Source organism: Protobothrops mucrosquamatus, unplaced genomic scaffold (assembly GCF_001527695.2).
Source record: "Protobothrops mucrosquamatus isolate PMUCROS unplaced genomic scaffold, P.Mucros_1.0 scaffold279, whole genome shotgun sequence".
Classification (NCBI taxonomy): domain Eukaryota; kingdom Metazoa; phylum Chordata; class Lepidosauria; order Squamata; family Viperidae; genus Protobothrops; species Protobothrops mucrosquamatus.
Window position 1 is genome coordinate 140,903 of NW_015386623.1, and position 15,230 is coordinate 156,132.

General features: G+C 37.0%; 1 protein-coding gene across 1 annotated transcript in view; it reads left to right on the forward strand.

Moving 5' to 3' along the window:
- LY75 (lymphocyte antigen 75) overlaps positions 1-15,230 on the forward strand; it is a 72,314-nt gene that overhangs the window by 40,727 nt on the left and 16,357 nt on the right. The window contains exons 20-26 of the mRNA XM_029283921.1: positions 1,322-1,392; positions 2,390-2,526; positions 2,897-3,002; positions 7,177-7,337; positions 10,404-10,530; positions 11,553-11,779; positions 13,098-13,266. Of these exons, the coding sequence (XP_029139754.1) occupies positions 1,322-1,392; positions 2,390-2,526; positions 2,897-3,002; positions 7,177-7,337; positions 10,404-10,530; positions 11,553-11,779; positions 13,098-13,266 (998 nt within the window). The remainder of the gene's footprint in view (positions 1-1,321; positions 1,393-2,389; positions 2,527-2,896; positions 3,003-7,176; positions 7,338-10,403; positions 10,531-11,552; positions 11,780-13,097; positions 13,267-15,230) is intronic.

Genomic DNA, 15,230 nt, shown 5'->3' on the forward strand with positions numbered 1-15,230 from the left:
CTCATCATATTAGTATCTATTACGAAATAAGTGTAATTGTATTTGTAACTGCGCCATTCTTACAGATTCTTGAGTAGCTTAAAAATAAAAAGTAAAATTTTGTTGGAGTTGAGCTTAACTTCTGTGACCTCAAGAACAGTGGCAATTAGAGGGAAGCTATAGAAATTGTATAAATAAAATAAGTAATCGTCTTTTTCAAAATCTAGCCTTCAGTCATGGTACTCCCTAAGTCTCCCATTCAAATACTAACCAAGCTCAACTCGGTAGGCTTCTAAGCCCAGAAGTAATACCATGTCTTGCAAAAAAAAAACCAACCACTTCCAAAATAGGTTGAACTAAGAGTGTCTTGTCTAGAGGAATGTTATTTCATAAAAATTGAAGGTGTGGAGTTTTTAATCTGGATTAAAGTTGGAGCATTGGTTCAACCATGCTCACCCCTCCTGTCAGTCTCAGCCTGGATTAGTCCTTTTTGCTAGTAGCATCCATCTGTGTGGGTTTGAAAGAGGAAAGATGATAGAAGTGTAGGTAGTCCTTAACTTATGTGCACAAATTGGGACCAGACGTTTGGTTGCTAAGCAACATTGTTAAGCAAGTCATCACGGGACTGGACCCTATTTTATGATCATTTTTACCATGGTATTTATTGAATCACCATGGTGGTTAAGCATATCAAGTGGTTGTTAAGTGAATCACAGTCATTAAGCGAATTGATTAACTGATTGTCAGAAGACAGTTGGGAAGGTTGCAAATTATGATCATAATGACTGCAAGATGCTGAAACTGTTGTAAATTGGAACCGGTTGCTAAGCACCCAAATTGTGATCATGTGTCCACAGTGCGACAGTTGTAACTTCAAGGATGAGTCATAAGTCACTTTTTTAAGGCTATCTTAACTTCGAACCATCATTAAAGAAGTACTTGTAAATTGAGACTTACATGTAGGATCATAATCCAGTCTTCCTGTTTTTCATATCTTGTACATATGAACAAAAAGAGCAGGTCTTTGCATCGGAGGTGTCAAGAAAAATTACCTTTGCTTCTTTCCCTTAATTTTACCATATTACTTTATCATATTATCGTACCATAGATACTGCAATTATGTACATACATTTCATATTTTCATTATTTAAATATATTTGTTTATAAATATATTTATCAAGTATTAAATGTAAGTTGCGACATTTGCATAAAATATTCATTGATCACGGTCCATCATTCTATGCCTGACTATACTGTTTGGATACCACTCTGTGGCTATATGTACCTTGTTTCCTTTTTTAAAAAAAATAAATAATATTCTGTTTGTTTGTTTTTTCTTAAGCTTTTTTTCACACTATTTTGAACACCACCCCAGAAAATGTTGGCATATCTCTTATCGATCCTGGTTAAGAGGTAATAGCTATATTTTTTTAATCAGTTATATTTTTAGAAATGTTCTCAGACTCTCTCCTAAATAAGAAGAGTATATTAGTTTTCCTTTGGGCTTCTTTTTGTGGGATTCATGTTTCCTACTACATAATTTTTAATCTTTTAATTCTGTCAACCTGAGGAAGCAAAGTCAGAAAATATACGTGGTTGCTCTTCACCCTCATGGATCTTTTTGCTTCTATCCTTGTCTTGATTGAAATTGACAGTTTAAAATTTGAATTCTGAAAATAGCTTTTCTGAGGCTCTAAGCTTGTTGCCTTCTATAGGAATTCTGTCAGCCTCCATTGTTCATCCCCTCTCTGTGACACCTTGTTTTCATCCTTTTGGATCTGAGGATTTGGACTGTTCTGATATTTAATGTCCTTCTCTTGACATATTTCATTGCTGACCTTGCAGTTTCAGAACTAAATTAAATAATTGAATATAGTCTGAATAATTGGACATTGATAGCAACTCTTAAAACTTTCAGTCCAACTCTATTATCTAAAGTACTTAACTAAAAATCCTCTGGTTGAACTTGGGATCATCAATAGACTTTGCTTCTGAACCAAGAAGGGATTCTTACCATTCATTAATATGAAGGGTTCTTGGTCCTCTCTGAGCTTAGTTGTTTTCTTGCAGATGTTTCATTACCCAAACTAGGTAACATCATCAATGCTAATCTGGGTAATGAAACATCAGGAAAAAAAAAAACCAAATCAAACTCAGAGAGCACCAAAGGACTCCTCATTTCAACCTTGATCTACAAATATTCTCCTTTATTGATTAATTAATATATTCATTCAGAGTACAATTATGCTAACTGCTGAGGGCTCTGTTTGGTTCAAAGCATAAAACTAAATTTGAAACAAAGGGTATTAAAAACAGCCATCAATTAAAACTCCTATTTTATTGCATACGTTAAACAGGGAAAGGTCTGTATAACGGGGTATCAGCATAACAATTATTTTTTATTCTGCAGGCAGTCCATTGGATTGCAGTTCAAAACTGCCTTTCATTTGTGAGAAATACAATGCATCATTATTGGAGACAAGCAAGCCAGGCTATAAACCACCTCAGGAAAGCTGCCCTGAAAATTGGATTATTTTCCTAAATAAGGTAAAGCATAAATAATTTGGAATTCTGAATATTATATTTCAGTCCTCAGAACTTGCCATGAACTGGTTATCAAACTAGTTGGATGAACATGTAAATATCTGTAATACCTTGCAACTAACAAGCTTGAAGACCCAATCTGGGTCAGTCACTGGGACCAGAGGTTTAGTCTTCCGAGATTTCAGACTTCTGCTGGAGCCTATCCTTAGGCTCTTCTCTCTATCCGCATACTAGTTTTCTCTCTACACATTCCGGTACAGAGAAGTTCCCTGAGGATGGGCTACTATATGAACATAGTTTAAACTGAGTATTCAAAACATTTGTGAAATACCTACGTCAGATATTATATTTTTTTAAAAAAAATCTTTTACAGTGTTATCAAAAGGTGACCCCTCGGAACATGACATTTAGAAAAGCAGACGAATATTGTCAATCTTTAGGAGGGTTCCTTCCTTCAATCAAAAGCCAGATTGAACAAGGTAAGAGAATACATGAGCCGTGGTAGCGCAGTGGTTAGAATGCAGTATTAGGCTAACTCTGCCCACAGCCAGGAGTTTGATCCTGACCAGTTCAAGGTTGACCCAACCTTCCACTCTTCCTACTGAGGTCGGTAAAATGAGGATGCAGACTGTTGGGGGCAATATGCTGACTCTGTAAAACTGCTTAGAGAGGGCTGCAAAGCACCATGAAGCAATATGTAAGTCTCAGTGCTATAGCTATTCCATGCATAGGTCTGTATATCAGGATTCTTTTATGTATACATACATGTTGTAACTTGAGTTCTTGACATTGAATAATATGGACCTGATCCTGAGAAAGGCTTTGTGTATGAGATGATAATGAAAATTCTATTTGTGAACATCCACTGTGGGGAAGACAAATGACAAAATCAGCACCTGCCCTTTTTGCACATTTGTTTTGACATCACAGGTACACACGTAAGGGGCAGACATTCTGAGATATACTATTTGTTCTGCTAAATCTCTCTTTCTTGCATATCTTCCTCTTGGTATAATAGAAAACTCACGTCTTCCATATAAAAATAAGGGATAGTGATTACTACCATTAATTATGTAAGAATGCACTGTAATTTTACAGTTGGTATCATCTCTATTCTTTCAAAATCTTATGAGGTTCCCATTTTTAAAACTGAAACTAAAAGTTATGACAAACTGGGTGTGAATATAAGCATTGTGTTTCCTTACTGTTATTTATTCATGAATTAATCATGATTAATTCATATTATTAGTATGATATTATGAATTATGAATTAATTATAATATTTCTACAGCAGACTCCAAGTGATTTAGAATAAATAAAACAAGAGCAATATACATTCCTATAAAGCAGAGTATTTCCTCATTTTCATAGCTAACAAGAAGATCAGCAGTGATTAATAACACTTCCCCCAAGCTAACTAGAAGGCACTAATCTCTGAATGTCCTACCAAAGGAAGCAAATGTTTGCCATCCTTTGAGTTGAAAAGATAGTGAATAAAAAACACAGCATGATAGTGTTATCTTTATGAAAGAGAATAGAAATGACTGTTCTTCGAAGGAGGAACAATTGCAGACCTCACTGTCTGTGTTTACAAGTAAGTGAATTCAGGCAATGGATCCTTCCAGGAATGTTGTTTTAATATTCCATTAATGAGCCTTAGTATATAATCTATGAGAAGATTGATAAAATCAGGAAATTAACAACAACAAAAAAGGTTCATTGTGTTATATATGCCACAGGGCTGTGGGGGAGGGTCCAAAAAATCAAGATGGCGGCCGCCACCATGCAATCAAAGCTCTGTCCCCTTTTTTTCTTGTGATGCATATTAAAAGGGGCATGGCTTCAATTACATGGTTGCGACTGCCATGTTGAGTTTATTTTTTTATTGCTTTTAAAATAAAGAAAAGGAACAAAACTCTAAAATAATTACAATGCAAATACATATAGCATATTCTTTAAAAAAACATAAAAGTGAAAAAAAAGTTAAAAGAAAGTATACATTATTATTACGGCAGCTACAATTATATATATTATCTCATGTATATATTGTTCAGGTACATATTTATTTCTGATACACTTATATCTTTTTTTCACTGCTATAATTTCTATAAATGAGTTCCATATTTCATTATACAGAGTCCAAATAAAATCTATATCTATAGACAGTTGCCCCATTGGTGGCATATGCGATCAGGTTTTCAATGCATTGAATGAATGGGGCCATACATTTATCTTCCAGTACTACAGTATCAGTCTTTTGACCATAGTAAGGGCACAGAGGATCCATTTACATTGTCCAGTTTTCAAATTCCATGTACATAGTAAGTAAGTAATTCAAGAGATACCATCCTCTGAAAGAAATAACTTTTGTTGCCCAGTCGTATTTATATAGTCAAATATTTCCTCCCAAGATTTAGGTATTTCCTGCCAAGTAATAGGACATTGTAAAAATATGTGTTTTAAAGAAGCATTACTCTTATTACAACTCCAATAAAATGCTATCTTATCTGTACCAATGTACTAAAGTCCAATATATTCTAAATATTATTTTTTGTTGTTTAAATTGTAGTTTAAGATCCATTGACACTCTTGCTAGAGAAGTTAATAAACTCTACTATTGTCCAGGCAATATAGAAATCTCTTAATTCTTTATTCAACTAATTTCTTAACATCTGCATATCAAATTGATTTATCTATAAACCATAGAAATGATACAATTCAATTTCAAATACAAATTGAAATATTTATAAAAACTAAGTTGCTAACAAATGTTGTAGCTATTAATATTGCCATTGAGTTATATCTGATAGATGATATTTTTATTTATAAAAAATAAGGGTGGGGAATACATAAAATAACTACTTTATCTCTTAACACAGTATATACTGAAAAATCATCTTCAGCATCTATCAGTTGTTCCAAAGTCAGTATCCCTGCTTTCATCCATTTTTTCTGTATCACTTTTTCTCAATTTTTAAAGTTGAGTTTCCCCATAAAAAAAAAGAGATCAAATCTTTTTTTAGTCAACATTACTTTCCATAACATTGTAAGTTGACATAATTATTTCCAGAGACACTAGAATTCTAGTATATTTGATCCTAAAATTATACATCCAACCAAGATGATGGTTGGTAGGTAGGTAGGTAGATAGATGATAGATAGATAGATAGATAGATAGATAGATAGATAGATAGATGGATGGATGGATGGATGGATGGATGGATGGATGGATGGATGGATGGATGGATGGATGGATGATAGATAGATAGATAGATAGATAGATAGATAGATAGATAGATAATTATTATTATTATTAATTATATTTCTACCCCGCCCTTCTCCCTGCGGACTCAGGGCGGCTTACAACCATTCAAAAACAAATACACAAATACAAAAATGCCAAACTTAACATGTTAATTAAAATGAAACATTATTCTAAGACCGAAAATTCAATTTATTTTTTTTTTAAATTATTTTAAAACCAAATTAAAATAACCCTTAGGCCAGTCCTGCTAACTTGAATAGCCATGTCTTGAGGGCACGGCGGAAGGAGGGGAGATCCGGAATCACCCGGATCTCTGGGGGTAGCTCGTTCCAAAGGGTGGGAGCTCCAACAGAGAAGGCCCTCCCCCTGGGGGTCGCCAGCCGGCACTGTCTGGCTGNGCGTACCCGGTAGAACGCCCCCCTGGCCACGGCCGTCAGCTGGTCTTCTAGTGTCAGCCGTGGATCCAGGAGGACACCCAGATTGCGCACCCTCTCCGAGGGGGCCAAAATTTCGCCCCCTATAGTCAGCGACGGAGTCAGCTGACTATGCCGGGGCGCCGGCAACCACAGCCACTCGGTCTTGGAAGGGTTGAGCCTGGGTCTGTTTCTCCCCATCCAGACCCGTACGGCCTCCAGGCACCGGGCCATCACGTCAAGGGCATCATTGGGGTGGCCTGGGGTGGAGATAGATGATAGATAGATAGATAGATAGAGATAGAGAGAGAGAGAGAGAGAGAGAGAGAGAGAGAGAGAGAGAGAGAGAGCTTCGGATTTGGAAAACTGAATCCTCCCTAAAGAATTGATAATTGCAATTTTTGTAAAAGATATTCTTGTAATCAAAGAGCCTCATAAAAATGCCTAAACAAGGAGTTGATTTTCTGAAAATAATTTCCAGATATTGAATAGGAACTCCTTTCAAAATATGGGAATAATACTCATTGTGAGACTATTCACCTTTCTCCAAAGATTGAGATTTAATGATTCCCATCTATTGATATCTTAAGAAACGTATGTATATATTTTATTTATATTGCATGTTACTAACTGGGTTTTATCTTTTGGTATGCACCTACCTAGATATTGAAAGGATTTGGGACAAATGCTGGACTGATATTCCTTATATGAATGGATACGCCAATTTTCACTGATTGGCAACAATTCCAATTTGGACCAATTAATAGAGCATCCTGCTATTTTATTGAATGCATCTTATCAATTGGAATAGTATTGTGAGGTTTAGAAATAAACAAAATAATGTAATTTGCAAACCAATTTATATTCTATTGACTTATGTATTGCCATTTTGATTTTATGGGCTGCCCTTATCTGCAAGTTAATTCCTTTACCTGTTTAATCCTAATGTGCAAATATTTATCTTCTTCCCAACAGACTTTATAACATCCTTACTCCCCAGTCTGCCCCCAAATATTTGGATTGGTTTACGTTCCCAGGTGCATCTGCATGTAAGCAAGTGGGCTGATGGCAGTGATTTAGATTATGTCAATTTCCATCCTTTGCTTCAAGGAAAACTAAGAAGAATTCCTTTTGATGTGAGTTGTTGATGCTGTTTTTTTACACTGTAGGCTTTCCCTATAATTTATTTAAAGCGGAAAAAAGTTGCTTTTACTAATGTACTGTAAGTTAGAGGAGAAATGGGAAGTTGAAAATAATAATAATAATAATAATAATAATAATAATAATAATAGTAGTAGTAGTAGTAGTAGTAGTAGTAAAGTTGGAAGGGTCCTTGAAGGTCATCTAGTCCAACCCCCTGCTCAGGCAGGAAACCCTATACCATTTCGGACAAATGGCTGTCCAGTCTCTTCTTAAAAACTTCCAGTGTTGGAGCATTCACCGCCTCTGGAGGCAGGTTGTTCCACTGGTTAATTGTTCTAACTGTCAGAAAGTTTCTCCTTAGTTCTAGGTTGCTTCTCTCCTTGTTTAATTTCCACCCGTTGCTTCTTGTCCTGCCTCCAGGCGCTTTGGAAATAGGAAAGTATATCCCATCCATTTTGAATATTTTGTTTGTAATTGGATAGCTTCTTCAGAAATTTAGGTATAAGATTGGATCATTTATATTATGTTAAATATTGTTTGTAATGTAATTGTGACAGCAGCCTAAGGAATATGATTTTAGTAAAAATCTTAATTATAGTCACAGTGCGTAGCATCACCTAGTCCAGGGGTCCCCAACCCCCCCAGGGCACAGCCCACTACCAGGCCGCGGCCTGTTCGGAACTAGGCCACGCAAGTGGTGGGCGAGTCACATGGATGCAAAACTCCACTTATGCAAGCACAATACGCAAAACTCTATTTGCGCGAACGGGCACACACATGCACCCACCACTCGCACAGAACTATCCCCTCCCCCCCGGTCGGTCGGTCTGCCAAGCTGGAAAGTTTGGGGACCGGACCACTGACCTAGCCAACTGGGGCTGATCTTGGAAAAGCTAAGCAGGGCAGCTGAGTAGGATGGAAGAACATTAGACTAAACTAAGAAAGTGAAAAAATAAAATAAAAAAAGAGAAGGTGATGGCACAACCTTCCATATTTTGATCAAGAGGGTGATGTGGATCTTTCCTATAATCATTGGTTATCATGTGGACCTATAATTATCAGTTTTTACTTAATTTCATTATAATGAAAGGGAAGATAGTGTCACTTTAAAAAAAACCCAAACTAACAGTCATTTCTGTTTTATGACTTCATCTTTTGGTTTCCTGGTTTAGATGGAATCAAAACAAAATCATTTGGTCAGGGTGTTTTTTGAGACAAGGTAGTTTCACAAATCGTGATATGAAATGGTTTCTTTCTGTAAAATTATAGCTAAAACTGAAGTTTTGGATTCAGAACCTAGAGCTTGTGTAAGAAGGAAGCAAAAATTTATTCTGAAGTCAGAATTAAGCTCGGAACATTTTGAGTGGTAACACTGCGGGAGAATTCAGAATAGGTCTCTTGTGTTCTCATTTTATTTCAGGCCTGCAAAAGTGGGTGGAGCAGTAGTCCATCTACCCTAGAACAAAATTGGGAAAGGGAAGGATTGAAGCCAATGATGATTCTTTATTAAAAGAATCTTTAACTAATGAAATTCATAGACAAAGGGGCTTGCCAGCCAAAGGATCTCAAGGATGACGAAAGGAGCTACTCCTCAGCTAACCTCCAATGGCTGGGTTATAAAAGTCCAGCAATAGGAGGGTGATCTTGAAATCAGCTGTTCTACCAAGTTAGTGTCCAATGTGAACACCTGAATGCAATCCTGTCACCTACTGTGAACAACCTCGTGCAGGACCCGGGTCATCAGGAACATGATATATTGTTGGGCAACACTGCATAGCCAAAAGGGGAACTTTTTGTGTACTCACTTTCCCTTGGCTTGTAAGAACACATTATGGATGCCTCTCTTCTCCCTGAGGAAGCCAGTTGGAGGAGCAGGGGCTGTGTGTTTTTGCTTGATAAAGAAAAGTCGGAGCCAGGCCTCTGGCTGCTGTTCCTGCGTAGGATGCAATTATGCACTCAATGTTTCATATCCCTTCAGGTCTTCAGTTGGTAAATGGTGCCAATTCTCATTCCATCAAAGCTTTTCCTTCCTGATTGTTGCCTATAGCAGGTGGGCAGATCATTACACTGCTTCATTAATTAAACAATGTCTTGGTAATGCCACACTTGGAATACTGCATCCAGTTTTGGTCACCACGATGTAAAAAAGATGCTGAGACTCTAGAAAGAGTGCAGAGAAGAGCAACAAAGATGATTAGGGGACTGGAGGCTAAAACATATAAAGAACGGTTGCTGGAATTGGGTATGTCTAGTTTAATGAAGAGAAGGACGAGGGGGGGACATGATAGCAGTGTTCCAATATCCCAGGGGCTGCCACAAAGAAGAGGGAGTCAAGCTATTCTCCAAAGCGCCTGAAGGCAGGACAAGAAGCAACGGGTGGAAACTGATCAAGGAGAGAAGCAACCTAGAACTAAGGAGAAACTTCCTGACAGTTAGAACAATTAACCAGTGGAACAACCTGCCTCCAGAAGTGGTGAATGCTCCAACACTGGAAGTTTTTAAGAAGAGACTGTACAGCCATTTGTCCGAAATGGTGTAGGATTTCCTGCCTGAGCAGGGGGTTGGACTCGATGACCTCCAAGGTCCCTTCCAACTTTTTATTATTATTGTTGTTGTTGTTGTTGTTGTTGTTGTTGTTGTTGTTGTTGTTATTATTATTATTATTATTATTATTATTATTATTATTATTATTAAAAAGTGTCCAGTAATGATGGGATGGAAAATGGAATCGTAGAACTTAGAATACTCTGTCCATTAGAATATGCTGTCCATTTTGATTTCAGCATATTTTCCACACCACTACTAGTTAGAACATTAAACCACAATAACTTTAAAAAAAAAAAACCAAGACCCTGATCTCATTCCGGTAGCTATGTTAGAATGCAGGAGGTATGAGTATGCTGGCAAGCCCATTTTACTCTTGTGAAAGCTAGATGTATAATTTAGCAATCCATCCAAACATTCCTGTTTAATTTGATTGTATCAAGGATTTCAATCATATTTGTTTATGGGACATGCCAGTACTGGTAATATAATGTCATATTTCTTTTCCTCCTCAGGCATTTAATGAGGAAGGGAATAACCTGTGTGGTGTTTTACTAAATAATCCCAAAGCTTATGTAGGAACTTGGAATTTTACTTCTTGTGCTGATACTTTGCCTTTGGCCATTTGTCAGAAGGATCCAGGTACGTGAGTGGAGAAGTACAGGTTTGAAATACCTGCTTTTCACTTTAACTGGCATTTTAGATGACCAGATAGCTCAGTCAGTACAAAAAATATTTAATATTAGAAGATCGACTTGTAAATCTCCTGACTTTGTTGGATCCACATTAGCGAACTAGATGGTAAAGATCTAAAAAATTTTTAAAAAATAGCTCACTTTCTTTGGTAAGATTTGGTTACTTTAAAAGTAATTCCCAAATTAAATATATCTTGGATAAGAGCTATTATGTAACACTGTACTACTGGCTTTCCAAGCAATGTTTTACTTTTGAAAGCTTCCTGGTACAATCTTGGATGACACCTTCTTGAAGGAAGGAGAAATATTCTTCCTCTTATGCCCCAAAGGAATGCTTTTTAGTATGATGCTCGTCATTAGATGTCCTTTATATGTATTTAAATTTATTTCTAGAGAAATCGGACTGATTAATCTGGATCATTGGCTTCGTATATGAGTTGGATTAATTTAAGTGATTCATTGAGATTCAGCATTACAGTCCTAATCTTGCTAAGGTTCAATCAGTCTTCAGTCAGAACTGAAGAAGCTTCTTGGATGAGAAGCGAAACGTCTTCAAGGAAAAACAAAGACTAGTTGCCTTTTGAAAAAGCACTTTTGGGACAACCATGACCTGGATGACTGAAAATCTCCATAGACACTAATCTTACTAAGTCGCCCAAAATACAATGTGCTCTAATACAGAGGCCCCCAACCTTTTGGTGCACCAGGGACCAGTTCTGTGGAGAAAGATTTTTCCACGGACCAGAGGGGGCGTGGTTTTGTGTGCTGCCTGCATCCAGTGGATGGGGCTTCACTTGTTTGCGTGGTCCGGTTACTGATATGCCGTGGCCTGGTGCCGGTCCACAGACTGGGGGTTGGGGGACCCCTGCTCTAATATTCCCTGAAGAGAAAATGCTGCTCTTGAAAACAAAATTCTTTATTGTATATTACTTCATTTCCTCTGTTCAATTGCTTATTCTTCTTCTGCAGTTGCTGTTGAAAACCAGACAACCCAAGTGCCTGAACATACCATGAAATACCTAAATGTCACCTACACCCTAATTCTGAGGAACCTGACTTGGTTTGATGCCGAGGAAGAATGCCTGAACAGCAATATGAGGCTGGTTAGCATTACAGAACAATATCAACAGGCTTTTCTTGGTTCTCAAGTGGTTCTCCACAACCAACAGCTCTGGATTGGGCTCTCTAGCAATGATGTAAGGTTCTGCTTTCCCTTTCAAACATACTCTTGAAATAAGAAATATTATGATAAAATGAACAAATATATTTTAAATAATACCTGCAAAATAGGAGCTCTAGGGCTGCCGAGAGTGCTGAAACAAGTTACAGATACATGTCTCATAAATACCTTTTTTAGAATGTCCTAATGGTCGCTGTAAATTCTTTTTGTTCCTTTAAATTGTGGGCAATGCATTTTTTTAAAAAAAGAACACCCTTTCAAATCCAGCGTCGTGGGAACATCCACATTGCTCAAGAGCAATTTTACCCAAAACGGTACTTTCTGGGTAGATCTTCTTTGTTGCTACCCTCTGGAATAAGATTCCACAAAAATCTGTGTGGGTCTATCCTGTTGACATTCTGTAAGCCCTTGAAGACGTAGTTCTTCCAGGCCTGGATTAAGATGGATGAAACCCTGGTCAGATGTGCTTTTCACTCTATTTTTGTATTAAGCAACAGGATTTCATTATTGTTTTGCCTTGTATTGCATTTTATTGCATATTTTATTGTGATCTACCCAGAGTTGGTTTGGAGTCAGCCAACGTGTAAATTGAAATAATAAATAAATAAATACCGTTAACTACAAATTGATGTATATAATAAGGGTGTGCAAATCAGCCAAGATGTGATTTTGTTTCAAGATTTGATTGTGGTAAGATTTAAATCAAATTTGAAATTTAAGATTCAAAAGCAACAATGTTTGATTTTAATTGTTTTGAGATTCTGTTCAGTAAATTGCTTGGAGGCGAAAATGGAGAAGCACCAGAGCACTGAATGTGCTTCCTTTTTGGATAGAATGTCTAGAAAATAAAAGGGATGCTCAATTTCTTAGACATTTATATTAAAAATGACAAAGTTTATGCTGCATAACTTTGGGGGTTTCAATTAAATCCTGGAAATATTCCCCCCCCCCTTTTTAAGCCAAGGATCATAGGGATAAGGAAAAAAAATACCCAGCTTTCATATTATCCAGCAAAGGTCTATGTGAGAAAATGTGTTGAACAATTCAGGAAGTATCATATTCCAGCTTAAATATAAAAACTTCCAAAAACAATTAATCTCTTATTAAGTTCACAGAGTGCACCAACCCCTGAGCTCTTGTTCTTCTAAGCTGTCAAGCATTTGGCATGGCTAATTTGGCAAACTTGACCTCCATATTTTTGTTATATTTTTTTTGGTGTCCATCCGAAAACTACTCACTTGAATTTTTAAGTTCATTATTTCTTGTCACAGCTTCTAGAACAGGCTAATAGTTTGTTTTATGTAGCTAATCTTTCTACTTTCTGATGTTACTAGGATGGAACACATTATCAATGGTCAGATAAAAAACACATTAGTTTCAGTCGTTGGTCTGAAGAAGACAAGGATTTGGTTGATGACTGTGTGTATTTGGACACGGATGGATTTTGGAAAACGTCTGAATGTTTCGCAGAAAAACCAGGAGCAATTTGCTACTTACCAGGAAGTAAGGCTTCTTTCATTACTATATATGTCATGAGTCTACAGTTTTGCATTGGAAATGTTTTTGAAGATATTTTAGGCCTTTAAATTAGAAATGAAAATATACATATAGCTATACAAAAACATAGAAAATAAACTACTGTATATTATATATGTATAGGTAGTCCTCGACTTACGACCACAACGGAGCCCAAAATGTCTAAGCAAAACATTTGTTAAGTGAGTTTTACTCCATTTTACAACCACACTTGTTAAGTGAATCACTGCAGGTGTCAAGTTAGTAACCCGGTTGTGAAGTGAATCTGACTTCCCCATTGACTTTGCTTGTCAGAAGATCGCAAAAGGGGATCACGTGACCCCGGGAGATTGCAACCGTCATAAATATGAACCAGTTGCCAAGCTTCCGAATTTTGATCATGTAACCGTGGAGATGCTGCCATGGTCATAAGTGTGAAAAATAGTCATAAGTCACTTTTTTCAGTGCCGTTGTAACTTTGAACGGTCACTAAATGAATGGTTGTTAAGTCAAGGACTACCTGTACTTAAAATTCCACAGCTACCCACCAGTGCTTTCATAAATCTTAACTGACTGCAAACCACTCAATTTTTGGCTTTTGAATATGGAATAAGTTTTAAGGGATTTATTTACCTTCTCTTTCTTCCCTTCTCTGAAATAAATCTCCACTTCTCTGCCAATTTTTTTTATCATCCGTTTCCTCATAAATCAGAAGGCCTGATGTCTTGAATGCTGTGAATGTGTGTCTGTGTGAATGAACGTTAGATATGGTTGCAAAGGTGAATCGTTTTTTTCAGTATTTTGAAACTGTGTTATTCTCATCCAGCCAGGTCATCTCTGCTCAGGCCTCTCTGTTCCCAAGATAAAGGTGTTGAGACTAGCTCAGCTTGCTATCAGGTTTAGGCTCCATATTGTAAATATATTCACACTCAGAGGAAGAATTTATTTTTGGGAGAGAAGGGGAACTAGTACAACTGATTATAGTTTTATCTGCTGTGAGTTCCAGCCAAGGCCAATCTGGTTCTAACCTTCTGATAAGGCCCTGAAGGCCTTAAAAAGGAGTCTCAAGAACTCCTGTGAAGGAGGAAACCGATGTGATGGCTTGGGAAAGGCTGATACAGCTGTTGAAGGGGAAAACAACTCTTATCTCGCACCCAGCTCCAAAGGACAGCTCTGGAGATAATAAGTTAATCTTATTGGAGACCTTGGTCACTCACATTTGTGAGCTATTTCATATAATGACCAATGAATCAGACGTATGCTTAACTCTTCCTGGTTCTGTACTGATTTTTAAAAAATTTATTTTGGCCTCTGGCCTCAATTGTGGATGTACGTAAACTCATTGCCTACCTGAGAAATAGCAAAATGCCTGTGGGGAGGAGAGGCTAATGGACAACTTGATTTCTTCCAGAGCTCCTAAAACTAAATTCTGAGTAGGGAGCCACTGTGCTGGCACCGTTTTTCACTCGCATCAGTTAACTCTTTATAGATGCCTAAAAAGAAGAACAGAACTGATCCATAGCATTATCAATATGTACAAAAGTCTAACTTGGTCAACTATTAGATTCTAGTACATTTACATTAAAATACTAACCTTTCCCCTTATTAGCGGATGTTGGGCCTTAATGCTTTTTATACAAAGGGGAATCAGTGTAGCAAAATCTGGCAAAGTTGTAACATTTTGCACCTTCAATGTTGCTATTAGAAAGTGTTTGGTCTGATTTATGCATAGGAAAAGTGTTGACAGATATGCTGCTTTATGAAAGCAGATTACTTCTTATAATTCTTGTCTTTGTTAAATTGCTTGTTCTGCTTTCTGTGTCAACTTTTGGTATGTGAGTATACAGCAGAAAACAAATAAATACAAATCTAGCTAGCCTGAGAAATACTAAAACAGTGGCATTTGATGGATGGGGATATGTCATAAAAGTCAAGATGACAGTTGAGGCAGT